At 48.5% G+C, this 27,321-nt stretch overlaps 2 protein-coding genes and 1 pseudogene across 2 annotated transcripts; 1 reads left to right on the top strand and 2 right to left on the bottom strand.

The window, feature by feature from the left end:
- Positions 1-9,539: 9,539 nt before the first annotated feature.
- LOC112875013 (protein GRAVITROPIC IN THE LIGHT 1-like) lies at positions 9,540-18,088 on the top strand. Its single transcript, XM_025938676.1, has 2 exons — positions 9,540-10,038; positions 16,439-18,088. The coding sequence occupies exon 2, from the start codon at positions 16,500-16,502 to the stop codon at positions 17,766-17,768; it is 1,269 nt and encodes a 422-aa protein (XP_025794461.1). The 5' UTR covers positions 9,540-10,038; positions 16,439-16,499; the 3' UTR covers positions 17,769-18,088.
- On the bottom strand, positions 11,273-12,041 carry LOC112872953 (annotated as a pseudogene).
- A 695-nt stretch (positions 18,089-18,783) lies between the features above and the next one.
- Positions 18,784-26,686, bottom strand: LOC112875014 (protein CutA 1, chloroplastic-like). The gene is made up of 5 exons (XM_025938677.1): positions 26,617-26,686; positions 26,329-26,391; positions 25,986-26,017; positions 25,789-25,887; positions 18,784-18,938 (listed from the first exon to the last, which is right to left on the bottom strand). Exons 1-4 carry the CDS (start codon positions 26,681-26,683, stop codon positions 25,816-25,818), a joined length of 234 nt encoding a protein of 77 aa, XP_025794462.1. The 5' UTR covers positions 26,684-26,686; the 3' UTR covers positions 18,784-18,938; positions 25,789-25,815.
- Positions 26,687-27,321: the final 635 nt, after the last annotated feature.

Raw genomic sequence — 27,321 nt, 5'->3', positions numbered from 1 at the left:
CAACCAGCTGTCGAGTCGACCACTTGGTCGATGCGCGGCAGCCCAAAGTGATCTTTTGGGCAGTGCTTGTTGAGATCAGTGTAGTCAACACACATTCTCCATTCATTATTCTTTTTCTTTACAAGAACAGGGTTAGCTACCCACTCTAGATGAATTACTTCTTTAATGAATCTAGCCGCGAGAAGTTTAGCTATTTCCCATTTAATTGCCTCACGCTTATCGTGAGCAAATCTTCGCAGGCGTTGCTTTTTAGGCACAACCTTCGGGTGTACATTCAGACTGTGCTCGATCAGCTCCCTGGGCACCCCTGGCATATCCGCTGGTTTCCACGCGAATATGTCTCGATTAGCCCGAAGGAAGCTGACGAGCGTGAGTTCGGATTTCTCACGTAAGCCCATGCCGATGATAGCGGTCTTAGATGAGTCACCCTCCTGGAGCTAGATCGTCTTGAGGGCTACGTCGTCAGTTGACTGGATGCTTGACTTGCTGGCCTTTCTCGAGGGGATCTCTAGCCCGGACTGGGAGAGCTGCTGCGCGGCCGCGAGTACTTCCCCTGAAGCATCTGGGACACGAGTAGTCGAAGCGTACTGGATCGCCTCCGGATTGCAATCATACGACTTCTTCAAGTCGCCTCTCCGAGTAAGTACTCCACTTAGTCCTGGCATCTTGAGAAGCAGATAAACGTAATGCGGCACTACCATGAATTTGGCGAGTGCCGGACGACCCAATATAGCATGATAAGAAGATTTGAAGTTAGCCACTTCGAATTTAATGAACTCGGTGCGATAGTTCTCCCTCGTGCCAAAGGTGATTGGAAGAACTACCGTACCAAGCGGGTGCACCACGTTACCTGGGACAATGCCATAGAAGGGGGATTTGCTCGGAACCAGCATGCCCACAAGGTCCAAACCCATCTTCCTTAGAGTGCTGGCGAAGATGAGGTTGAGACTACTCCCACCATCGATGAGCACCTTGGTGAGCCTGACTTCTTGTCACACCCGATTTATAAGAACATAAATCGAGCAATCATATATGCGCCAGGATCAAGTCACGCATATATACAACAGATCATCAAGATATCACAACACAGGTCACGAGTAACATTAACATAAATCGTAAATGAATCATAAATGAATTATTTTATTACAACCGAATCAAGAATCGGTTCAAGAGTTGCGGAAGCGTAAAAGAGATACATGAAGAGCTGGGCGCCACAGGGACGTCGACTGGGAGACAAACGCCTAGAAGTCGTCGAAGCCGCTGACGTAGTCCTCCACGTTGCCGGGCACTGAGCAGCAGTCGAAGATAACCGAAATAGAACAGAAGAGTAGAGAGGCAAGTGTGAGTACAAAATCGTACTCAACAAGTATAACACGAGCATGAGGCTCTAAGGTTAGCTGACTCAACTGCATTAGCTTTTAGTCTTGGAAATTTTTATTAAAGCTAATTACTACAAGTGGATGAATTACCATAAACCCAATTGCATAGTAAATTAATCAATATTAATTAAGAACTACTGAGAACCACCCAAACCAAACCACCCGGGGAATCGCCCTCGTCAAAGGTTGATAACCCCACTAATCAGACGGAGGATCTGGGCCGCTCATGACTGTGAGCACAGCTGATATATCAGTTTTACACTCTCAAGAGGTTGCACAACTTTACCCACAAGTCGTGAGCTACGCTAGTGGTTCATCACACTTCCTTAGGTGAGATGGCTAGCAAGCACACTACGAGACCGTTACAAAGGATCACGTTGGTAAGGTGTAACCGCTAAGGATTCTGGATCAGCGACGATGGGGCCCACCTCCGGGGGTACAAGACACACAGCACAGACCAAGCCGGAGGAGCAGGGACCATTGAGGCTTACCACCCCTCTTGCCCACGCAGGTAAGTTACTCCCGAACCAAAATGACCTAATTAATAAGTCAAGACCGTCCCATACCAGTCTTGTGGTTGCGCGGTTGTCCCAGGTTGTCGCTCTATGAACCGGTCCTTATGGAGAGTGGCCAACCAGGCACTAAGCACCGTGCTGGCCCCCTAAACCATGTTTCTAATAAAAACATCTTTTAAGGACGCACAAACCACTCAAGCACACAGCACAGAGGGTCGGCTCCAGAATTAAGTTGCATAAGACCATTAATCAAATTAATTAAAAAGGACCAAGGTTTGTTATAGCGCAGCAACCTAGCACAACTAACCAAAAATGCAACCCATAGGATATATATAAGGATATAAAAGTGGCTAGGAAGTCCTTATAGGTATACAGTATTAAAATGCAGTATGAAATTGTATTTAAAAGATGATAGGAGATTCATGTTATACTTGCCTTCTTCGTACTCTCCCGGCTGCTGCTCGAACTGCTCGGAAGACGGCTGCTCCTGGTACTGATCCAAAGGCTCCGCGTCTACTCACGATTGCAAGGCCAAAACATAGGCCACACATGCACACACATGCAAGCAAAATATAAGAAACAGTACAACATTACATAGAAATAGCACACAAAACTATGCTAGAACTATTCTACGCGCTACAACGATCGCGCGGATATAAAGAACACCTAAAACGGAGCTAAGACACGAAAACTACGCTTAAAACAAGATCCAGGGACTTATTTGTAAGAAAAACCTAACTTCCAGGGGCTTCTGCACAAAAACCGAGGACTAAAACCTAATTAAAGGTTAGACACAGGGGCTAGCGTGTGAAAACACGAGGCTTGGACCGCGGGTTCAAAATTCAGGAAGCTCAGGGGGGTCAAACGGAAATAAAAGGACTCTTCTGTAAATACTTTTTAACTAAGGTTGGACGGCGGGTTGATTCTAGGGAAGACCGGGGTCTCTTTAGCAAAAAGACCATCGCTGACCGGTACGCGCGGTTCTGGGTCATTGGATCTAATCTCTACGGCTCGGATTTAAACTTAAACGCGAAGGGGTACGCGTAACTCTCAACCGTCGGATCGCGATCCTACGCTCCGGACCATCCCTTAACACGGATCTAATGCCTCTCGCTGGATTTGAAACCGACGGCTCGGATCTAATCCGATCCGCGAACCGGTACGCTCTAACCTGGGCGCTTGGATTTGGATCTAGCGGTTCGGGACAAAGGAGTACGCGGTTCTAATCAGGCACGTCGATCTCGGATCGAACGGCCCAGGGAAAAGGGGACAGAGGGGAGGCGGCGCTGCGACGCCGGCGGCAACACCCGCGGCGGCGCGGCTCGGGGATCACCGGAGCTCGGCGTTCCCGCCGCTCCGGGGGTCAAACTGACCTGGGCTTGGGTCCGGCGTGACCTGCGCGACACGCGTGACTCACCTAGGGCCCTAAAGGAACGCAGGGAGGACTCTAGCGGCGAGTTCGACGGCGGGGGCGGCTCGGGGCGGCGGCGCATTGGCGGCGCTCGCGTTCTGGGCGTCACAGGCGGCTAGAGACTACCACAGCTGGTGCAAAAGGACCAGAGCGCGAAGGGGGAACTCACCGAGGGGCTACGGTGCCCGGGGTTGCAGCGGAGGAAGGAACCCGACGGCGACCGGCGGCAGCAGGACGACGGCGCTCGCGGGGAGAGGTGCTGCAGGGGTTCTCCTAGCTCCGGGTCACCGCGGATCGTCTTGTGGGGGCCCTGTGGAGGTGTAAAGGGGGATCAGCGGGGTCGTGGCACGCCGGCGGTGAGGAATTGAGCGGCGGCGTGCGACTTACCCGCGGCGGAAGGGAAAGAGGCCGGCGGCGCTAGGATTCGATTGCCGGCTAGGGTTAGGGCTTAGAGGGTTGGGCGGCCCTTTGTAGGGTGGCGGCGGCCCCGTTGACGCGCGGGCCCGAGGAGCGCAGCTCACCGGAGATCTCGGGAGGGAGGTTGCGCCGGAGAGAAGAAGGGGAGAGGGAGGAGACGGGGCTGCCAGGTGGGGCCAGCCAGTCAGCGAGAGAGGGGAGGGAGGGGAAAGCAGGCGCGCGCTCGGGCTGGGGAAAAGCGGGCCGGGGCGCGGCCCACGCGGGGAGAGGAAGGGAGATCGGAGGAGCTGGGCCTCGGGGAGGCGCTGCGGCCCAGGGGGAGAAGAGAGGAGAGAGGCGCGGGCTGAGGGGGAGCTGGGGCGTTGGGCCGACGTGGCCCATGCGGGAGGGAGAGAGGAGAGGGGAACTGGGCTGGGCCAAGGAGAGGAAGTGGGCTGCCCTCTCTTTTCCTTTTTCTTCTTTCCTTTTCTTTTCTATACCCAAACCAATCAAACAACCTCATTTGAATTCAAATAAACTTGAATTCAAACCCTATAAGTTCCACACAAGAAAAATAATGCTCCAGCATGAATGCACAAACAATTTAATCCTATGATAAATTTTAATTACTTGCGTTACAAATTGCTTTAAATGCCACAAAAATTAGAGAAAGCCTGGAAAATTTATTTAAACCCAAATAAATTCATTGAAATTAAGGGAAATTTCATTAGGGTGTTACACTTCTGCCACCACTAGGTCCAGGACCAGAGGGAACTTACTAGGCTCCGAGAAGCTCGTCCACTGATCATCGCGGGAGAACGAGATGGGGACCTCCGACCAACGGAGTGGTCGTGGAACCGCCAGCTCAATGGACATGATCTCCTGGAGAAGTAGCTTCTGGTCCCTCCTGGAGCCGAAGTCTCCATCGCCCCCGAAGATGACGTTGACGGTCTTCGAAGCGTCTAGGAACTTCATGTTGCGCCCTTGGTCCTCTTGATCGTCATCCTCGGGTTCCTTGTCCGCTGGCTTTTTGCTCTTCTTACCACCACCGGAGTTGCTGAATGTCCTCCGGAGGTGGTAACAGTCGATGGCCGCGTGATTGGCACCTGGGTGCCATGGGCATTTCTTCTACAGGAGCTTCTCGAACTCCTCCTGCGTCGTTGACTTCTTGCCTCGCGAGGGATGATCCATGGCCGCGATGAGATCATTTGGCCTGCGCTTTCGGGGTGGACCCGAATAGTTCCGCTGGCCTTTGTCATTGCGGTTGTCATTTGGACGCCTCAGATTGCTATCTTGGCGCCGCGGGAACCGCTCCCGCATCTTCTCCTCCTGTTCGGACCAATCGTGCATCATGTCATGAAGACCCGTAACAGTTTTCGGCCTGTTTCGCCTGAAGTCTCTGTAGATGCCTGGGTCGGTAATGCCGTTGTAGAAGCAGTCGATGATGTCATCCTCTGAGATGTTCGTGATGGTAGCACGAACGTCGAAGAAGCAACGTGTGTAGGACCGCAGGAGCTCGTTACGTTCCTGTTTACACTGAGCAAGATCGTGACGAGTACCTGCGCGAGCGATCGCTCCCTGGAAGTTGTCGATGAAGACCTTCTTGAGCCGTTCCCAGGAGTCGATCGAGTTGTTGTTGAGACTCTCCAGCCATATGAGTGGTGCAGGGTCCAGAGCCATCGGAAAGTAGACGACCTTGGTAATGTTGGAGCCCCCTGCGACTTCAATGGCCGTGGAGTAGCAACGTAGCCACTGCTGAGGAGCTTGCTTGACGTCGTACTTGGTGATGCCGATCGGCTTGAAGCCCTTAGGGTACTTGTAGCTGCTGAACTGTGCAGAGAAAGCTGGGAAGCGGTCGCTGCAGTCAGTTCTTCGGTCTTGACTTCTTCACGTACCTTGCGCCTGGAGTCGATCACGGACTGTGCATCGCAGCCTTCATTGATGTGCTGCCGCAGGTCTTCTGGAGGAGGTCGATGATTGGCCTGTCGCGGGTTACCCCCTGGAGGTGGCTGCTGCCTCCCGCTAGGAGCCTGGCTCCCGTGAGCGTTATTGTTGTTGTGGCTGGGCTGAGGTCGAGGGCAACCGCCAGCCGTTCGGCTGTGAGCCTGGCTCTGACTCTCGCCCACGCGCTCCTCCCTGATAACAGATACCGGATTTTGCTGATCCAGCTGGATCCAAGCCCTCTGCGCGTAAAGAAGTGCTTGACGCAAATTCGGATCGTTACTGCGCTCGAGTATAGCCGTAACCCTGGCGATATTGGCCACCAGAGTCCTGAAGCCCCGTTCGCTTACGGCAGCGAATTCAGGGTCGAGCTCACGATGCATAGATCGCCTGCGCTCATTGACCCTCCTCCGCCGGATTGTGCGGCCCCTATTCCTGGCCCTCCGTGCCTCACGATCGGCGTCGTTCTCGTCGCCGGTGTTGGCTGTGGCCTCATCTTCGGAGACCGCATCAAATTCGCCGATGGGAAAATGACCATCATCCTCGCCTTCTTCCGCCATTAGCACCTAGCGGGAGGCAAGCTCATCAGAGCTCGTGTCGACTAGTTCAGTCGACTCCTCCGCCATGGTAGCCAATGGCCTGCCTTCCTGGAAAGGCAAAGGCTCAAGGTGGGCCACAAGTCGATCTTCAGCCTCGAGTAGATCGGAGAGCTTCATGCCCCTCCAATGTACAAAACGCCCTTCCGGTGTGGAGGTGATCATCAGATCACTGGCGCGAAAAGAACCCGAGGCCCCCCGACATGCGGTGGCTTTGGGCCCCTCAAGTTGGAGCAAAGAATCCAGGTCCTTCTCTAACGCAGAGAGGGACCCGGAGATGTCGGCCTCCTAAAGATCGGTGGCCGAATTGCGTGAACCGAGTCGGGATCGGCTACGCGAACCCTTAGATTGGAATGAGTCCAACCCAAGGGAGGTGGCCACAGCGCCGGATGAAGTTGCGCTGGGAGCTGTCTCCACCTTGATCTTTGCAGCGGAAGCATGGATCGACAAGTCATCGAGATCATCAACGAACTTGTCGAGGTCGCTGCGAAGATCCGCCGCGAGAGTCTTTGGCTTCATGTCGACAAGGAATCGACAGAAATTGCCCGCACCATCTGCGATGCAGAATCACGAGCCAAAAACAAATGTCGTGCCCTGGGAGGGAACTGACCTGCTGAATTGGAAAGATGCCATCAAGCTCACCGGTGGATCTTTGACGTGTTCCCCTACCTGGCGCGCCAGCTGTCGGTGTTTTACCGGCTGCCCACCGAGGGGTATACCCAAGGTGGTAAGTTTAGATGAGGAGACGCCGAGATCAGGAACTCGAAGGTGCAAGGAACACAAAACTTAGACAGGTTCGGGGCGCGAGGTGCGTAATACCCTACATCCTATATGGCGGTTTATATTGCCTTTGGTGTAGAATGATCTAGAGATCTTGTTTTGAGAGGGTCCCTGTCCCCCCTTATATATTCGGGATGCCAGGGTTACAAGGATACTAACCAACACCAGCCAAGAAATCGTACCAGAACATATCTCAAGTAGATTCCTTCTGTATCGGTTAGCTTTATCTCTTACTTAAACAGGATAAATAAGAGATAAACGAGATAAATAAGAGATAAGACGGACTTAATCTCTTAAACCTCTTTAAACTACATTATGTACACAGTCCCGTGGCCCCGGGTCTGATAGTTAGGTCTTCCATATCTGACACGAGAATCTTTTGTTGGACACTTCCGCTATGTTGGCAGTTAAGTCTGCCTGAAAAGACTTCTCTGCCCCCTTATATTTGTGGGATATTTAACTATTTGCCATCCTTACGGATGGCACCTGCTCATTTGCCACCCTTATTTTAGCTTCTACATTTTTGCCACCCCTCTACACGCGAAGCTTATAATTTGCCAATTTTGCTGATGTGGCGTGCCAAGTCACTAGGCCAGCGTAGAAGGGGCATGCGAAAAGACCTCTTTACCCCTGCCTTATCAGGGTATATGTTGCTCCTTCTCCTTCTGTTTCTATGACTGGTGGGACCCAGTCATTTCTTCCACCTCCGCCTTCTCCTCACACCTCCCTAACTCCCGCTCCCGCCGCTCCCTTGTCTCCTTCCTCTCACCTGCTGCTCTGGCACCAGCTCCGCCGCACGGTACGCCTAGCCGCCGATGGCACCTACAAGCTCGAGCAATCCCGCTTCGATCTCCTTGCCGCGCGGATAGACAATGCGTTGCCGCCGCCGGACCCCGCAGTTGCCTCGAGGTCCGCCTCTTCTACGTGCGCGTCTCGCCGCATGACGGCGTGGCCCCTCCCCCGTGCCTCGCACTCGAGCTCTGCGGACTTGGCGAGAAGGAGCTCCTCTGCGGCGTGACCATCACGTGGGGCGGCGCGGCTGGGGAGCGGCCCCTCCCCCACGCCTCGCGCCTCGCCCTATCCAGCCCGATGGCGGCTGCCACCTGGACCGCGGAGGCCGCAAGCGCGAGCCTGTGCTGGAAGCTCCTCCTCCGGTGCACGAGGAGCTCTAGCGCAGCACGACTGTCGCGTGGAGGGTGAGCGTGTGCGTGGCGAGGAGGAAGAGGAGGTCGAGGGCGGCGAGAAGTGCACGCTGTGGGCACCAGGAGAGGAAGAGGAAGGCGAGGAGGAAGAGGAGGTGCCGGCATCAGGGACGAGCCACCACGGGAGGCTGGAGGTGGAAGAAGATAGGTGGGCCCCTATCTGTCATAGAGGTAGAAGGAGGGAGAGAGCACGGTACCATCCTTATGAGTAAAATTGCAGGGGGCACTTTGGTCATTTTGTATAGCTGATCCATGCTGGCATGAGGAGGTGGCTTGCCACGTTAGCAGAATTGGCAAATTATTAGCTTCACGTGTAGAGGGGTGGCAAAAATGTAAAAGCTAAAATAAGGATGGCAAATGAGTAGCTGCAATCCGTAAAGATGGCAAATAGTTAAATATCCCCATATTTGTCTAGTCTAGTAATATATGCTGAGTACATTCAAGTTTTAGTGATATATTCAATGAATAAAGAATATAATTGAATCACTTGCCCTGAACTATTCTAACAAGGATAATGTTTTTTAACAGCTTTAGTCTGATAATCATTCAATGAAAAAGAGACTATTTGTCCTCAATTCCAGAACTGAATACCAACATGCATTCTCCGAAAACAAACATTCGGGTTCTCCGTAGGTTCCAACATGAATAATGCATAATAAATAATTATAGGTTCAAACATCATATTAGGTTCATTTGAGAAGTACATGGCTTCTTTTGGGCTAGAACCTCTTTATTAGTGCAATGCAGCGAGCACATGCTTCTTTCGGGCTATTTTGATGGTAAATAAGAAGGAATAAGAAGTTTTGTATATTTTTGAGCAATACGGGGATGGTATACAAAGAACCTAAGTGAAAATATTAAAAAACAGATTATTAGGATTATGTCATTGTCATTTCATGTTTTATTGGGAGACGAGACGAATATATAAAATACACTGCTCACAGTATTAGAAGTCTGTTGTGGTTACCGGCAAAAAGAAGTACGTTGTGGTCAATGTCAAACAAATCTTATATGTTGCAATGAAGCATCAGCAATAAACTTTGGTGCAACATAATTGCCAGAGTAAGCAATTCTAGTTAGTGTTTCTACTAGCTATCAATAAAATTCATCTTATTCCTGCTAGGATTATTACAAACTACACACCGCCACTGCCACTGCCACTAGAGGATAAGAAGACAACGCGTATGTACCTGCAACGATCGGAATAGCACAGGCTTTGGTAAGGTTCCCTTCAGTTGAGCTTTTAGGTGGTTACAGCACCTCCTGCTTTGGTAAGGGCCTATTTTTCCTCAAAATTATCCGGCTGCCATGCGTTACGAGCTTATGTTTCGTTTCTTTTTCCCGTCCCCCCCTCCTCCCTTCGTCGCGAGCGCAGACGGTTCCTCCGGAAAAAAAAAAGGCGCCGCCGCTCCCTTCCTGTCGCACGCGCTAGGCTAGGGTTCCGCCCGGCCCCTGCGGCGGCGCATCCCGGCCCCTGCGGCAGCGCTTCCTGGCCCCGGCGGCGGCGGATCCCTGCATCTCGGCCGATTCCGCCCATCCCCGGCGGCGGCGGATCCCATCTCCTCCTTCGGCGCGAGCTCGAGGGTGCAGGCGGCGCGAGGGTCCGGTCCCGCTGCTCCCCTCCCGGCGCGGCGGTGCGAGGGCGGCAGCGGCCCCCCTCCGGCCCCTCTCCGCCCCTCCCGCGGCGCGAGGGCGCCAGGGCCCAGGACCCCGCCGCCGGCCCCGCCTCCCCTCCCCGGCGTGGCAGCGCGAGGGCGGCAGGCTCTGCTACCCCTCCAGGCTTTGCTCGTGCACCCCCTCCAGCCTCGATTGCCAACGGTAACACACATAACTGTGCTACCTTGTTTTCTCCTTGTGTGTGCTGCATTATTTAATCTCGAGTATCTTGTTTCTGGTTGCATGATCTATCTGTCTGAAGTCTGAACGTCGATCTGCAACCATGTGTGGTGCTTGTTCTTCGAGTGCTTGCTACTTCCTAGTACTGCATGCCCTGTTTTAGAAGTTTGCCGTACTCGAATTTTTTGTGCTCCAAGTCTGATGTCATGCTGTTGGTTGCACGATCTATATATCTGTTCTGTGGAACAATCAATCAGTAAGTTCTAAATTTAACCTTTGTGGAAGCATCATCAAAGCCACCAATAAGGTGAACCTGCAAGTGCTAGCAAGAATGCCTGAGGTGCATCCTGTATATTCCAAAATCAAATCAATCAGATGGAGGAGGAAGCACCCCCACGAGATGAACAGGGTGACAAATTCATCGGGATGGGGCGGCGGATGGAAAAGATTACTTTTCCCGGTCTTGTTCTTCTTGGCGTACTGTGCAGGGATAGCCGCCGTCGCCAGTTACGCTCGTTCGGTGCCTCCGCCGCCGCCGACATCTGCAAGGCACAAGGAGAAGCGCAACGGAAACAGCCGGGCAGATGTGGCTCTGAGACACGTGATGGCACGCGTCCAAAGGGGCGACCAACCAGGGATGACGACGAACGCAGCTAGTGCCTGCAATGCAGCGGTGGCGCCCACAGTCGCGCGTGAGGCAAGGGCCGGCGGTGCCGGGCCAAGGGCGGGGACTCGAGCTTGCGGCCGGCAAGGGGAGGTCGCGAACTGCCTTGCGCGCGGAAGAACAAGCAGTGCCTAGGACGATCGACGCAGGCGGGCACGGAGGGGAGGCTGCCGCCAGTCAGGGGCGTCGCCATGAATGGCGCACGAGGCAGCTCCTGCCTGGGTGGGAGGAGGCAAGTGGCGCCAAAATGAGATCGGGAGGGCGTGACAAAGTAGGAGACGGGTTGGGGGCTGGATCGAAAGAAAAGAAAAATTAACCTCAACTAATATTGAGCTAATAATTACTATCTTACCGCTACTGATGGACGATGGGATCCTCTCTATACCATATACCACTAAGTGGTAGTATTGTACGCTGTAAAAGACCTCGTAAAAATAGGATTGCTGTTGGAGAAAGAGATGTTTTCTATGCCCAAATTCTTTTAGGGACTTCCCAATCTAAAGTTATTAGGAGTAGATATATTGGGCACTCTTGGAGATGCTCTTACGTGCTTTAGAAATAGGTAAATATTGGCATTTGTTTGCTCAGTTGACAGAATGTAGAATCAAGTAGGAGCAGATCGATGGCTTGATAATGATGAGGAACTGCAGCGGAGCTAGAGGAGCAGGGGGATGCCGCCCCCTCCCCATCACCCGTGGGGCTGCCGCCCTCGCTGACAAGCTCCTGGAGCGCGCTCCTCGACCTCGTCACCCTCCCGGCGACGAACAGGTGGGCAAGAAGCTCCGCGATGGGCGCCCTTCTGTAGGCAGGCGGCGCCGAAACTCTGAAGCTCCGGTGATGCAGCGCCGTCAGGTACTGAGGGAGACTCGCTGAAGCAGATGGCGCACATGAGCGCTGCCCAGTTCAGCCGCTGCCCGAAGGGGAGCAGCGGGTAGCGGACCATGAGGACCTCCAAGACGGTGACTCCGAGGCTCCACATGTTGGCAGCGTAGGGGTCGTAGTGCTCGCCGTGCGCCTCTTGGTCGAAGCGCTCCGGGGTCATGTACGTGGCGGTGGCCACATAGGACGTGCAGTGGTTGCCGGTGCGGGAGAGGATCATGCCGCTAGAGCCTGCCGTCGGCCATGGCAGGAGGCCTTTGAAGCTTTTGCATTTGAGCCCATGGTAGACTACAATGTTTTTTTTTCTCATTTGTTCGCTAGCGAGGCGCCGTAGTGGCATGCCATGTCAACGTTTGGAGCTCGCGTGGCGTGTTTGGAACCCGAGATGGATCTTTTAAACAGTTTGGGATCTAAAATTGTATTTTGAGAGTTTAGGGACCTAACTGACACAATGGGATAAGGTTAGGGACCCGGGATGCGTTTTACTTTTCTTTGTATAATAAACTTCCCAATCAAGGTTAGCGGCATGGACGAGATGCACGAGTGCAGGACTTTGGTGGCACGCGCCGCCTGTCATCTGTAGTGAGAAGGTTTAGGATGCGTTTAGGGCAAAAATGAGGGGGGTGTCATTTGAGGGGTGTAAGAAGAAAATTTTCCACAAATCAATTTTAAAATGAGATAGAGGATTCTTATAAAGGGCTTAATGTAAATATTCTGGAGACTTCCACCGCATCGATCTGATCCGTTATTTCTCCATCATGTGGCCCTCGTTGGACGGTAACACGGTAGAGTGGCCGAGTCGTGAGGTGCTCGTAACACACCAGAGCTATTGATGGCTCGGCTCGAGCTCGGCTCATTGACAGGCCTCTCCATCAGGGATTAGGGACCTTAGGCTCATCTCTGTTCCTTTCCCTTTCCTTCTCTCTCTCTCTCTCCTCCCTTGCTCTTCCTTCTCTAGCGGCGAATGGGTGACCGGGGGCGCCATTCGTTACATCTTACCCCATCCCTTTGCCGGCGATGAGCATCCACACTAGGTATGTCCGCCCTCTCTTTCCTTCTGCTGTGCGAGACGGAGCACCCAAAAACCTAACAAAACTATTTGTATTCGGATCTGATTCACTTACAGTATGTTACCGACTAACTTCGATGTCGTTTGCAAAAATTATCTCATGTCAGATGCTGGGTCCTCCCTTGCTTGGGATGGATACCGTGCTAAAATTAGATGGCGTGAGAGCATCTTAGGCGAATAAGATCTGAATGAGTAAAATGTAATCTATTCCACGCATCTTGAGCAGTCTGATCAATAATTTTGTTAGTGTTAGCCACCCAACATATGATTTTGACACTACTGTTGAGATTAGGATGCCGTAGTTTGTTTGAAACCATGGTTTTAAAGGCGTAGCCTAACTAAAAAGCAGCAAGAGAGGAGGGAGGGAGGGGGAGAATGGAATGGAAATCGACCAACAAGGCCAAGCAGCTACTGTCTGCACCATCCCTGCCTTCTCTATCGCCGGTGTCCAACAATTTCTCTTAGAACAGCGGCATCAGTGATCAATCTAAGGATGGCGGCGCATCTGAGGGGCAACACAGTTGGATTTAGGGGCAAGGGCATGGGAATGGAAGGGATCGCTTGATGGCTGCGCTGTGGCTTCAGAGAGAGGGAGGGAGGAGGAAGGGAGGAAGGGAGAAAAAGAGACGGGCCTGCTCGTGAGGCATAGAAATATCTAGAATAAGGGATGGGGCATGTCCCATACCTTATATCTATTGTGACATACTCGGATACGAGTAGGACTAGTCGGTACGGAAGGAAACTACCCGAGTAGTACTTGGGTAGAACTCCTAAGCTAGTATCAGGCTAGGATTCCATGTAATCCTGTCCCCCAGACTATATAAGGACGGGCAGGGACCCTTCCAAAGAAACCCAACAATCTACACCTAAAGCAATACAAACCACCACACAGGACGTAGGGTATTACGCATCGTGACCAGAACCTGTCTAAGTCTTTGTGTTTCTTGCACCTTTGAGTTACAGATCTCGGTGACACCCTACCCACAACCTACCACCTTGAAGGTATCCCTCGCTGGGCTTGGCCGTAAAATACCGACAACTGGCGCAACAACTGGGTATCCCCTGGTGAACTCGATGGCATTGTTGAACTTCACCACTGTTGCGCTCGAGGAGGATGAGACTTTCATCTTGGGCTCGTGGGTCTGCTTCACCAACGGCGCAGGCAACTTCCGTCGGCACCTCGTTGACATTAGGAAGCCGGAGGCGTCCGAACCAACATCCCGTCGCGACATCGATGACCTCATCGAAGATCTCGACGAGATTCAACTCTCTGATTTGATCAAAACCCTGACGATCTCGACTACTCGGCTCGACTTCAGCTCACGCCACAACGTCGACATGCCGTTGCTACTTTGACTATTTATCTCAACTAGAAACTAGTCGGGGATGGCTGTTGCACTCTCGACAACTAGAAATCGACTCCGACTAGTTGGCTTTATCAACGAATCGCCCATGAATCAAGCTAAGTCACTTGTACCTTCCCCGATTTGTTCTCCACAGGATTGGCTATTTATCTGTGTACGCCTCTCAATGGGTATGGAACCCTTCAGAGCTATACTTCGCCGCCTACTTTTTGCGCAACGCATATTCTCTTTGTCGCAATGTCGACTAATTTCTGCACGTTGTCTTCTCTTAAATGGTCGCTAATCTACTCGAGTAGCAAATGTCTTAATCCGTGAAACCTCGGATATTCAATCATGACCTAAGCGACTCATAAACATTATGAGCGAAGGCTAGAACGGGACCATGTGATTAAACGTAAAAGGTGGACTAGTCGGTGATTTAAATGGCCTAAAAAAGAGCTCGACACAACAAATTTATTTTTACACCGAATAAATTTCGGTATCTTCGCATTACACCAAATAAATTCCGGTATCTTCGCATTATGCTACATAATGGTATATCTCATGTTTCAGGTCAACCTTCGGCGACGACTTAAGCGTATCTCCAATGGCTCCGCTAGCTACCAGGCTCGGGGGCTGGGCGCCAATAACTACTCGACATGGCTGCTATGGCTCACCTGGCTCATATGCTTGGATGCTGGACGCCGTAAAAACTACTCGGAAGACTCGTAAAAGAACCCGATTTAAGAGGCTTTGAGGATTTATCTCGGGAAGATAATTGTTTAACTATTATTCTAGTGATGTCTAATCTAGCAATTAAATCAGGGATAAGATTTGTTTTGAGCGGTAATTTAGGGTTTGTTTAACCATTTTTTAGTCTGAAAAAAGCGGTTTCCAAATTTCTATCCAATCACTCTATTTTAACCATCAATTCAATTTTTAAATATATTCTACAACATATATCACGTTCTTTTGGATTCTTTTTCCAAACCTTGGGATTTGGATTTAAGGCTCGGGAGCTGCGGGATACGTGTCATCATCGACTTGTTTTTTAAATCTATTTTAAGATAGAGAAAGAAGATTCAAGACTAATGACTAATTTGACCCTCAGTCTGATTCTTCGATTCAGCCTAAGGCTTAGGAGCTACTCCATATGGAGTGCGATTTTCATCGCACTCCATATAAAAGATTTAAACTACTCGGAGCATGAGCACCTCATAGCCTCGAAATAGCCAAAAGGTACTCCGGAAGACATTCAAGATGAAGATCTGAAGAACTCGAAGATGACTCCAAAAGTACTCGGAAGCCTGCGGTACTCGGCTACGATGAGATCTGGGGTTTGTTAGACCCGGAGCAGCGGGACTGCTCATAAGGCATAGAAATATCTAGAATAAGGGACGAGGCATGTCCTATACCTTATATCTGTTGTGATATACTCAGATACGAGTAGAACTAGTCGGTACGGAAGGAAACCACCCAAGTAGTACTCGTGTAGGACTCCTAAGCTAGTATCGGGGCTTAGTATCGGGCTATGATTCCATGTAACCCTGTCCCCCCTCCCCCCAAACTATATAAGGGTGGGCAGGGACCCCTCCAAAGAAACCCAACAATCTACACGTAAGGCAATACAAACCACCATACAGGACATCGGGTATTACGCACATCGCGGTCCGAACCTGTCTAAGTCTTTGTGTTCCTTGCACCTTTGAGTTTCAGATCTCGGCGACACCCTACCTACAACCTACCACCTCGGGGGTATCCTTTTGTGGGCTTGGTGGTAAAACACCGACAGCTTTGCTTCTGCTTCTGGGAGATGAGTGGTTTTGCTGCAGAGAAGTAGATAAGGCAAGGGGTATGGTGGGTTGACTAGTGGGCTGGCCAGCCTAGTCCCTTCCGCTTCTCTTTTTCTCCCCCCTTCTTATTTTCTTTTCCTTTTTATTTCCTCTTGCTGCTGTTGTTGGTTACTTCCTTGGTGGTATGGTGTCGCCTACCTCACCTTACTAGCGCCTAGGCATCTAGAAGGGGTTGGGTCGCCTTTTCTCACCTTACCGCCTTAAGAACCATGTTTGAAACTCTTCTTTCCTTGTGAGAATGCAAAGTGCAGACCAAGTATATCATGTTATTTGTGTAGCACTGGTGTTCTCTGTGTAACCTGGCTTTAATGATTCAATTGACCAAGTGGATCCAAAATGGATCCTTGTATCAAGAATAGAGAAAAGGATTTAACTTGGTGAATGAGCTTGGACCAACCAATGTATAGTTTCCCAGAGTCCATTATATTTTTTAGTTTCCTATTCTGTTTGGCCAAAGTTGAGGTCATGTTGTGGAGATCTGTTGTTGAAATCATATTTCAGCAATCAAAGCTTGCCATAATTTTCTTTGCTCCAAACGTAAATTTGTGACCTGAACCCAAAAGTTGCTTTGCAGGTGGATGTCGATTGGTTGCATAGTTGAAGACTAACTTCTTTGATCCTGAGGGGAAGAAGTAATGATCCGCCCAGGCTCTAAGGAGTCACAAAATTATGATAATAATAACCAAAAAGTTCATCCTCAACCAATTGATGAGAATATGAATCAGAACGGGGACTCAATGGACACTATGATCGGGAGGATATTCAACAACATATCCTCTTTGAAATCTGCATACATTCAACTGCAAGAAGCCCACACCCCATATGACCCTGACAAGATCCAGGAAGCTGATAAGCTTGTCATAGAGGAGCTTACAAAGCTTTCAGAACTCAAGCATGCTTACAGAGAAAAAAATCCCAAGCCTGTAGCAGCATCCCCTCAAGATTCATGCTTACTTTCTGAAATACAAGAGCAGCAGAATTTGTTGAAGACCTATGAGGTCATGGTAAAGAAGTTCCAGTCCCAGACCCAGACTAGAGATACTGAGATTACCCATTTACAGCAGCAAATCGATGAAGCTAAACTCCGAAAGTCAAAGCTGGAGAAGAAACTGAAACAAAGGGGCCTGCTTAACAAGGAATCAGAGGAATCTGATGAAGAGGAGAACTACTTTTCCATTGAATTGACACCAAGTTTGTTTACATCTGCTGTTGATAATGCATACCAGTCGATGCATGACTTTTCAAAGCCTTTGATAAACATGATGAAGGCTGCAGGTTGGGATCTTGATGCAGCTGCTAATGCAATCGAACCTGCTGTAGTTTACACAAGAAGGGCTCACAAGAAGTATGCTTTTGAATCCTATATTTGCCAAAAAATGTTCAGTGGGTTCCAAGAAGAGAGCTTTTCTATCAAAGATTCTAACATCAGCGTATCCAATGAGGCTTTCTTCCATCAGTTCCTTGCAGTACGAGCCATGGATCCTTTGGACGTCCTGAGCCAAAACCCTGATTCAATTTTTGGCAAGTTCTGCAGAAGCAAATACCTACTACTCGTGCACCCCAAAATGGAAGGTTCTTTCTTCGGCAATATGGATCAGAGGAACTATGTCATGAGCGGTGGCCATCCAAGGACACCTTTCTATCAGGCTTTTCTAAAGCTAGCGAAGTCGATATGGTTATTGCACAGGCTGGCATACTCCTTCGATCCAAAGGTCAAGGTCTTTCAAGTGAAAAAGGGCAGTGAACTTTCGGATATCCACATGGATAGCGTTGTGAAGAACATCATCCTAGACGAAGGTGCAGAGAGGCCAAAAGTTGGCCTGATGGTGATGCCTGGTTTCTTGATTGGGAACAGTATCATACTGTCCCGGGTTTACCTTTCAGGTGTCAAGTGTGCTGACTGACTGAAGATGCCCTGCACCAGTTACACCAGGAGGTTGAGGGTCCTTGCATCTTTGGGAGATCGACCAATATGTCTTTGTGTCTGTCTTGTATGTGATGCTTCCTGTCGTCTCTCCAACATGCTAGTCCTCTTGAAATGTGGGCATCAATGCCTTTGTGAAGATATCCATGAGCTTTATAATTCTGTCCAATTACCTTTTGTCGTTTTCAGGACTATAATATATTTTGGTTTCTCAATGTTTGTGCTATTGTAATTCTGCCCGATGTCATAAACATGTAATCAGTGTGATTGATGATTGTACAGGCAGCCACTTTCATCTCACACGTTTTTGCCAGTCAGGTGGTTTTATTGCATCAGATGCTTAAAGTGTTCTTTGCATTGCTCCATAACAGAACCGTTTGAGATATTTTTGGAAGATTTTTTAGATCATCAAACAGTCACAGGCAGCTATAGTACATCGAATCGAAGCACAGTTCCTTGTCCCAGAGGTAGAGGTGGAGATACGTTCACGCTGTTATGCTGGGGATCCAACAATATTTTTTTAGGAGGTTCAGATCATCATATCCGGAGTTTGATGACTATTATGACAGAATCTTCCCTAGGATCCTATGAAAGGGAAAGCAGATATGGAGCTTTGCATATACAAGGGAGCTTTGCATATACAAGCATGTTATGAGTTGAATGTTCAAAGATGGCGGCCACAGCAAGGATTTTGCCCGACACTGCTTATGGGGCTGTTAGACCACAAAGGAGGCAACGGGAATAGTTCTGAAAGTAAAATCTGAACGCATTTATCGGCACAGCAATGGGAAGTTCTGGCATGCGATCATCTTGGAACCAGAAGTACCACCAAACAATTAAACTGAAAGTAACGAAGTGTGGTCACAAACACGGACGAGAGGATCTCATTGTACAAGGCTCCCTCCCATACTCGCTACTGCAATTTATTCCACTTGGAAGGCAGCGAGGGCCGAGGAGAAAGCAAGAAATGCATGACAACTTGCCACATCCTACTACACAAGCACCACCTTTGGAGCTAGTCACTCGCTCTACTAACAGGCACGTTGAGATCCAGAGAATGCTGCATCAGTTTTCCCTAGTGCTGTTCTTGAGCCACTTTAGGTACTTCAGGTTGCCTCCTTGTATGGGCAGAGCGATGACTTCAGGAACACTGCATCAGAAGATCAATCTGTAAATCCCAGTATAAGGCAATGTAACAGTTTTTTATAACATCTTGGCTCTAGTTCATACTCAAGCAGTATGTGTTAGAATTGATCTCTCTGGACCATCGGACCCCAACGGGCCCGATGGGCCACCTCACCCCTGCGTCCTGATCGGGGGCGTCCCAACTGATCCCTAGCTGGTGGGGCCTCGTCACGCCGCACTATAAAGATAGGTGGGGGCCAGCGGCTCGGATCACGAGAATCACCGGCTGCCGCCACCCCACCAACAGTCACACCCTAGCCGATCTAAATCGTGCGCGGCAGCGACGGGAAGTTCCACCGGCCATCTTCCGCGCTCTCTCCCTCGACTCCGAGCTCGTGGACGCGCCTGGACCTCGGCCACCGCGAGCACGAACGCCTTCGGCCCGACCATCGCGAGCTCCCACACTACATCACCATGGCGGGCACGTCTGCGTCATCATCCGCCCAAGGGCACGAAGGTATACCTGTGCCCCTCCCCTGTCTCTCTCTCTATCTATCTCTGTTGCACGGCTTGTATTAGCATCTCTGTTTTCCTAATCTAATCAATGCAGTAGCCGATCCGTGAAATTGACATTGGTATCAGTCGCCTTAGCTAATTGCGTTGATTAGTGATGGAAGATTAAGAGGAAAAGAACCCCAGAAAAGATCCCAGAAAGACTCTCAGAGGAAACCCCGCGAAACCCTAACCCTAACCCTAGATCACACACAGAAAAGGGGCGACGGTCAAAGGATCACTTACCTGGTCCTCCTTGCGCCGCTCGCCGTCGGCGTGCGCGGGACGCCAGCGCGCCGACCAGATCCCGTGAGGCCTTGGGCCTCGCGCGGACAGAGGCCGCGCGAGCACGCCGCAAGGCCGCTCATCGCGCCACAGATCCGGGCACCACGGTGAAGCCCCTCGACGGCGGCGCGCTCACCTTGCGGTGGACGCGCGCGCCGGTGAGGGGGCTCGCCGTGGCGCCGCTCCGCACCGGCCGTCGCTCGTCTCGCTCGCGCGGGCGTGGTAGAAAGAGGTGCCGGGGAAGAAGAAGGGGAGAATGAGCTAGGGTTTTCGGGGGTGAGACGGTTGACGGGTTTTGATCGGCCGAAATCCACGCACAGCCGTTGATCTTGATCCGACGGTCGCGGTCGAGCCGCGCCTCATTGGGCCTCTTTTGGCCCAAGCGGGGTGAAGAAAATGCGGCCCGGGCCCAGGTTGTCTCACCCGAAGCCGCAGGCACGTGCGGGAGGGTGAGCAGGGGCGCGCGGGCCGGGCCTTAGCAGGCCGCGCGCGCGTGAGCCCGGTTTTATGCTGGGCCTCGCGGAAGGAGTGGGCCGGCTAGGCTGTTTGCAACAGAAAGCGTTGTGCATCATTTTTCAATTTCCAGAAGTATTTTTCCATAGAATTAGAATGAATTTGATGCATTTCAAATTCAAAATTGACTGAACCTTGATGCACTGCTTATGAAAGACAGAATTAGACATATTTTTGATAGAATTTATGTTTTCCGCTGCAAAGATTAAATAGATCCATTTTTTAATGTATACTTGCCTTGTCATTTAAATTTGAACTAACGGGATAATTTAAATTTTTCAAGGCAAATAGATAATTTTCTGAGTTGTAATATTGTTATCTTTTGACCAACGTTAACAAGTGACAATATTGCAATTTCTAATGCATTACCTTTAATAGATATTTTCATGTATTATTTCTATTTATGCCCAACGGTATTCTAGATTTAATACAAAAGAGATTATGCCTTAATTTTTCATAGATAATTTTCATGTATTAACTCTAACTCTGCCCAACGGTGTTTTAGATTTAATACACAAGATTATTGCATATTTTAATTTATGACCAACGTCGTATTTATACATATGCAATAATTTATTTGACTTTATTTTAATGTTTTCACCACTCATGAATGTTTTTCAGGAGGATTATCAATGATGATTTCTATCAACGATATTCCTATATTAAAGGGAGACAATTACAATGAATGGTACAGAAAGCTGGACCTCTATTTCATCATGGGTGAATTGGATTGGGTCCTAGCTACACCGACTCCCACAGAGCCTGTGCCTCCTGAGAGACAGGACACAGACACAGATGCTTCTTGGAAGCAAACAGAGCTTGCTTATAAGAAAGCAAGAGCAGACTATGAGAAGCTTTATGCAAAATGGTTCCCTGCCAACAAGAAGTGCTTGCAGTGGTAAAGAACACGATTGAGCCTGCAATTATGGGCTCAATCCCAGATTGTGCCACTGTCATAGAGTATCTTGAAAAATTAAAGAACCAGTACACTGGTTCTTCAAAAACTTATGCAATCCAGTTGATTAAACAACTGGTTTCAGAAAGATACAATGGTGGTGGCATAAGGGAACACATCCATCGCATGGTCAACCAGAATAACAAGCTAAAGTCATTGGACGTTGCCTTCAAGGAGGATCACATTGTCCATTTGGTTTTTGCTTCGTTACCAAAAGAGTTTGACACTTTTGTTGTCAATTACAACACCCAACCACATACTTGGGATATTGAAAAGACCATTGCGATGTGTGTTCAGGAGGAGGAAAGGATAAGATCCACCACTGGCGGATCTTTAAATTATATGAACAAGAAGAAAAATACCAATTTCAAGGGTAATTTTTCATCCTCCTCTAAAGGCAAAAGCTCTCATCAACACAGATCACAAGAGGGACAGGCTCTAGTAGAGAAGGATTAGTGTCTCTACTGCAAAGAAAGGGGTCACTACAAGAAGAATTGTCACCGATATTTAAAGATGATCATGAAAAAGAGAGGTGAGAACATTATTTCTTTCGTAAATGAATCCTTGTATATAGAATATTCAAAAACCACTTGGTGGATTGATTCAGGAGCAACTGTTCATGTTGCAAATTTCTTGCAGGGATTCCATTCGACGAGAACCACTCAAAGAAGTGAAAAGCAAGTTAGAGTGGCAAATGGAGCATAGGCAGACGTTGAAGCAGTGGGAGACGTTCATTTGGAACTCGACACTGGCTTCATTATAGTCCTTAGGGATGTTTTATATGTACCGTCTTTACACAGAAACTTATTTAGTGTGTCTCGCCTAGACAAAGATCGTTATTCCTGTCTATTTGGAGATGGCAGGTGTTTGATCGAATGTAATGATACAGTTATTTCCATTGCATTCAGAAAAAATGATCTTTATTTGATATCATTAGCGAAAGTGTGAATTCTGTATGCGATAACAATGCGAATGTATTCTCGTCTACACTCGCGAATAGAAAAAGGAAGAGAACTCAAGATGCGTCGTCGAAATTAGGGCACTGTCGTTTAGGCCATATTTCGAGGGGGAGAATAGAGAGATTAATTAAAAACGAAATTCTTCCTCCAGTAGAGTTCTCTGACTTAGAACAATGCATTGAATGCATAAAAGGCAAATTCGTTAAGAAAATAAAGAAAAATGCTAAGAGGAGCACAGGTGTATTAGAAATAATTCACACAGATATCTGTGGTCCGTTTAATGTAAAGAGTGTGGATGGTTATGACTCGTTCATAACATTCACAGACGATTATTCCCGTTATGGATACATATATCCAATTAAAGAAAGATCGGAGGCTTTGGATAAATTTAAAATATTCAAGGCCGAAGTAGAAAATCAACACGATTTAAAGATTAAAATCGTAAGATCCGATCGTGGAGGGGAATACTACGGTCGACATACCCAATATGGCCAAGTCCCAGGACCTTTTGCGAAGTTCCTGATGGAACAAGGCATAGTAGCCCAGTACTCGATGCCGGGCGAACCTCAGCAGAACGGAGTGGCTGAAAGACGCAATCGTACCCTGATGGATATGGTGCGAAGCATGATCAGTTACTCTACATTGCCAGTGAGTTTATGGATGGAGGCTCTGAAAACCGCCATTCATATTCTCAACAGAGTTCCAAGTAAATCGGTGCTGAAAACGCCGTATGAAATGTGGACAGGAAGAGTACCCTCACTGAATCACCTGCGGGTGTGGGGGAGTCCTGCTGAGGCAAAAGTGTTTAACCCGACCATTGCAAAACTAGATTCCAAAACAGTATCTTGCCATTTTATTGGCTATCCAGAAAGGTCAAAGGGTTTTTGTTTCTACTGCCCAGACAGATCTATAAAATTTGTAGAAACGAGACACGCAGTCTTCCTTGAAGATCAAATAATCCGGGGGAGCGGCACAGCAAGGAAGATTGATCTTGAGGAGAAGCGGGTGTATACACCCAATCCCGTGATTCAGGAATCTTTCTTCCCGCTGCCCACTGTGTCTGCACCGCCAGTGCAAGTCACTGCGATGCCAACACCTGTAGTGGCTCCTTCTGTGGTAACGATGAATGAGGAAGTGGAACCTATTCATCAGGCTCCTGACGAGCCCATTGCCACACAAGAAGAGGAGCAACAGCAGCCCCAAATAGATGAGGCACCGCAAGCTCAGGCTCGTGGGAGACCTCAAAGAACAAGAAAGCGCGCTATTTCTGATGACTATGAAGTCCATAATAGTGAAGAAATTCAAATGGAGGATGATCCCACTTCATTTGAAGAAGCCATGAGAAGTGAACACTCGTCGAAATGGCTTGATGCCATGGAAGATGAAATAAAATCGATGAGTACTAACAAAGTATGGGACTTAGAGAAAATTCCTAAAGGAGCCAAAACAGTAGGCTGCAAATGGGTCTACAAAACCAAATATGACTCCCAAGGGAATATAGATAAATTTAAAGCACGACTCGTGGCAAAAGGATACACACAAAGATAAGGAATTGATTACAACGAGACTTTTTCCCCAGTCTCATGTAAAGATTCTTTTAGAATCATAATGGCTCTTGTAGCTCATTATGATCTAGAATTATATCAGATGGATGTGAAGACAGCATTCCTGAACGGGGATCTAGATGAAACCGTCTACATGGCACAGCCGAAAGGTTTTGTCGTGGAAGGAAAAGAAAAATTGGGATGTCGTCTGAAGAAATTGATTTATGGGCTAAAGCAAGCTTCAAGACAGTGGTACTTGAAGTTCGATAAAACAATAAAAGAATTCGGGTTTAAAGAAAATGTCGAGGATAATTGCGTTTACGCAAAGTTCAAGAATGGGAAGTATGTCTTCCTAATCCTGTATGTGGACGACATTCTACTGGCAAGTAGTGATGTCAGTCTGCTACTAGAAACAAAAAGGTTTTTATCCTTGCATTTCGAGATGAAAGATCTTGGTGAAGCAAGATTCATTCTAGGAATCGAGATTCATCGAGACAGATTGAAAGGGGTATTAGGACTGTCTCAAAAGACATATATAGAAAAGGTCCTAAAGAAATTCAACATGCATAAATGCAGTGCCTCACCTGCACCTATAGTTAAGGGCGACAGATATGGGGAATTTCAATGCCCCAAGACTCAATATGAAATCGATCAAATGAAAATGGTACCACATGCTTCTGCTGTGGGAAGCTTACAGTATGCACAAGTGTGCATACGCCCTGATATAGCTTACGTTACCGGGTTGCTTGGCAGATTTCAGAGTAATCCAGGACCAGAACACTGAAAGTTAGTAAAGAAGGTTCTGCGCTATTTGCAAGGAACCAAAGGCCTCATGTTAACGTACACGAAAATAGAATCTCTGCGTATCGTAGGATACTCAGATTCCGATTATGCAGGAGATGACAGAAAATCCATGTCAGGATATGTGTTCACCCTTGCAGGGGGAGCAATATCGTGGAAAAGTTGCAAACAAGCCGTCACTACATCGTCCACAATGTATGCCGAGTTTGTTGCATGTTATGAGGCTACAGGGCAGGTGAACTGGCTAAAGAAGTTCATACCCGGTCTGAGAATGGTTGATGATATATCTAAACCATTACAGTTGTACTGCGATAATGAGCCCACAGTAATGTATGCTCACAACAACAAGACAAGTGGTGCTGCCAAACACATAGATATAAAGTATTATGTTGTGAAAGATAAAGTCCGAGATCAGATTATAAATCTCGAGTATATAAGCACAGTGAAAATGCTTGCGGATCCGCTAACGAAAGCCTTACCACCCAGCGTGTTCAAGGAACACGTAGCCGGCATGGGGCTAAGGGATAGCCTGTGATCTTCGGACTACAAGGGCCCAAAAGGTTAAAGAATCCGTCTCTGAATGGAAGCGTGAATTGTAGCTGCTAAATCTATCGACAGATGATCGTGACGATGAGGCATGCTCTATACACAAATCTATGACGAAACGCGAAAAAGTAAAAGTAAAAGAATAGTACAGGGTGAGATCAAGGGGGAGACTGTTAGAATTGATCTCTCTGGACCATCGGACCCCAACGGGCCCGATGGGCCACCTCACCCCTGCACCCTGATCGGGGGCTTCCCAGCTGATCCCTAGCTGGTGGGGCCCCGTCGCGCCGCGCTATAAAGATAGGTGGGGGCCAGCGGCTCTGATCACGAGAATCACCGGCCGCCGCCACCCCACCAACAGTCACACCCTAGCCGATCTAAGTCATGCGCGGCAGCGACGGGAAGTTCCACCGCCGGCCATCTTCCGCGCTCTCTCCCTCGACTCCGAGCTCGTGGACGCGCCTGGACCTCGGCCACCGCGAGCACGAACGCCTTCGGCCCGACCACAGCGAGCTCCCGCACTACATCACAATGGAGGGCACGTCTGCGTCATCCGCCGCCCAAGGGCACGAAGGTATACCCGTGCCCCTCCCCTGTCTCTCTCTCTATCTATCTTTGTTGCATGGCTTGTATTAGCATCTCTGTTTTCCTAATCTAATCAATGCAGTAGCCGATCCGTGAAATTGACAGTATGAGCTTGAAGAATCATATGGAACTTGCTCGTACTCATGGTTGGCTTTCACATGTTCAGTTAAGGAATCTAGAAGAGATTCCCTTGTCTTGCTGATGAGTAACTCTTCGATCAGCATCACTTTGCACCTGCGAACGGATCCATTTTTGGTCACTAATTAACATGTAAAAGGTAAAACTGTTCATCTAAAGGTGTCCACTGTAACTGTTGAACGCCACGAACATACCTTCCCCTCCCACCAGTAAACGGATTCAACACCTGTAAAGAGGGGTGTTCAGACAAGTATAGAATGCAACATAGCAAGTAAAAAAAAAGAGATGATAATATACTGCCCAGACAAAGTGAGCTAGTCAAGTATCAATGTATCAGTGACAGGAAATATATAGACAAGACAAGTTCACCAAATTGCTTGACTGTAGGAAACATTACAAAGAAGTAATAGAGAAGTCAATCGGAGTGAAGGTCATGTGCTTGCAGTGCAATGTACACTGAAAGATTGCCAATTGGCAAAAGCCGGTTAACTATAGCTGCAAATAAAGAAACCAGACAAAGAATGTACTAGTTCCTACCAGGCACTATGTTAACACAGGCAGCAAGCTTCTCACTGATAATGCTTCCAGCTAGCTTCTTGCCTGCAGGGGTAATAATCTTTTTAATGCTGCTAAAGAAAGAGATAACACTTACAAACATAGAACACTATAACTTTAAAGGAAAAACGACTCAAATATATGGTGGGATGTGGAAACAAGTTCTAGTTAGTTCTGTACAGTTACGAGAAGAAAAATATGACTGCTAGTATGCAATTGCTTCAATGAAAAGGACAATAACAATATAGGACAGTAAGTATGTGTGACTACCTGCTTCCCTATTTGGAACGGTCACATACACAACAATGGAAGGCACAGTAGTTGAAGCAGACTCCATCTGAGCAGAGCTGAGACTTCTCACCCTGCAAAAATTCAAAATTTGGTATTGATTACACTGACTACTCTACCCAACAAATTTACACCAGTCACACACTTCATTAGGAATGACAACACTGCAAACAGCCAAAAACTATATTAATCCCTCAAATTAGAAAAGTCAAAATCCCCAGTTCAGCATTGTATCTATATTTCAAAAGTTATGCATTGATATTAACAATCTTGCAGGAACCTGAGGTGGGCATTTCATTTGGGTTACAATGCATGTATCAGATTCCTTCTCATGTGATTTTACCAATGTTCATTGCTTTACATCAATCAACCACAACTGGACACAGATATTAAGTAACAATTCAAGAGGGACATAAGCATCTGGAGTAGAAAGGTCCTACCGATTCACTTGCAAGTTCACGAGAACTACGGCCGTATCCTCAGAGTTTCAATCCAACAATCAAATGCCCTATCTTTCCGAAAGACAAAAATATATGGCCGCCCGCTAATCAGGGCGGACCCAGCATAGGACATGTGTACATCCGATATTGTGTGCAAACTAAATCGAAGTTAGTTGGTATGTTAGGGTTTGGGGTGCTCCGTCTCTCATAGCAGAAGGAAAGTGAAAGGGTGGGCATACCTGGTGGA

This window comes from Panicum hallii, chromosome 9 (assembly GCF_002211085.1).
Source record: "Panicum hallii strain FIL2 chromosome 9, PHallii_v3.1, whole genome shotgun sequence".
Classification (NCBI taxonomy): domain Eukaryota; kingdom Viridiplantae; phylum Streptophyta; class Magnoliopsida; order Poales; family Poaceae; genus Panicum; species Panicum hallii.
This window is presented reverse-complemented; position numbering and strand designations above follow the sequence as displayed.

Coding starts and splice junctions, on each gene's coding strand:
- LOC112875013 (XM_025938676.1), top strand. CDS start 16,500: ATGATCCGCCCAGGCTCTAAGGAGTCACAAAATTATGATAATAATAAC.
- LOC112875014 (XM_025938677.1), bottom strand. CDS start 26,683: ATGGAGTCTGCTTCAACTACTGTGCCTTCCATTGTTGTGTATGTGACC. Junction 26,392..26,616: donor CGTTCCAAATAGGGAAGCAG/GTAGTCACACAT, acceptor TTACCCCTGCAG/GCAAGAAGCTAGCTGGAAGC. Junction 25,888..25,985: donor TTTACTGGTGGGAGGGGAAG/GTATGTTCGTGG, acceptor ATCCGTTCGCAG/GTGCAAAGTGATGCTGATCG.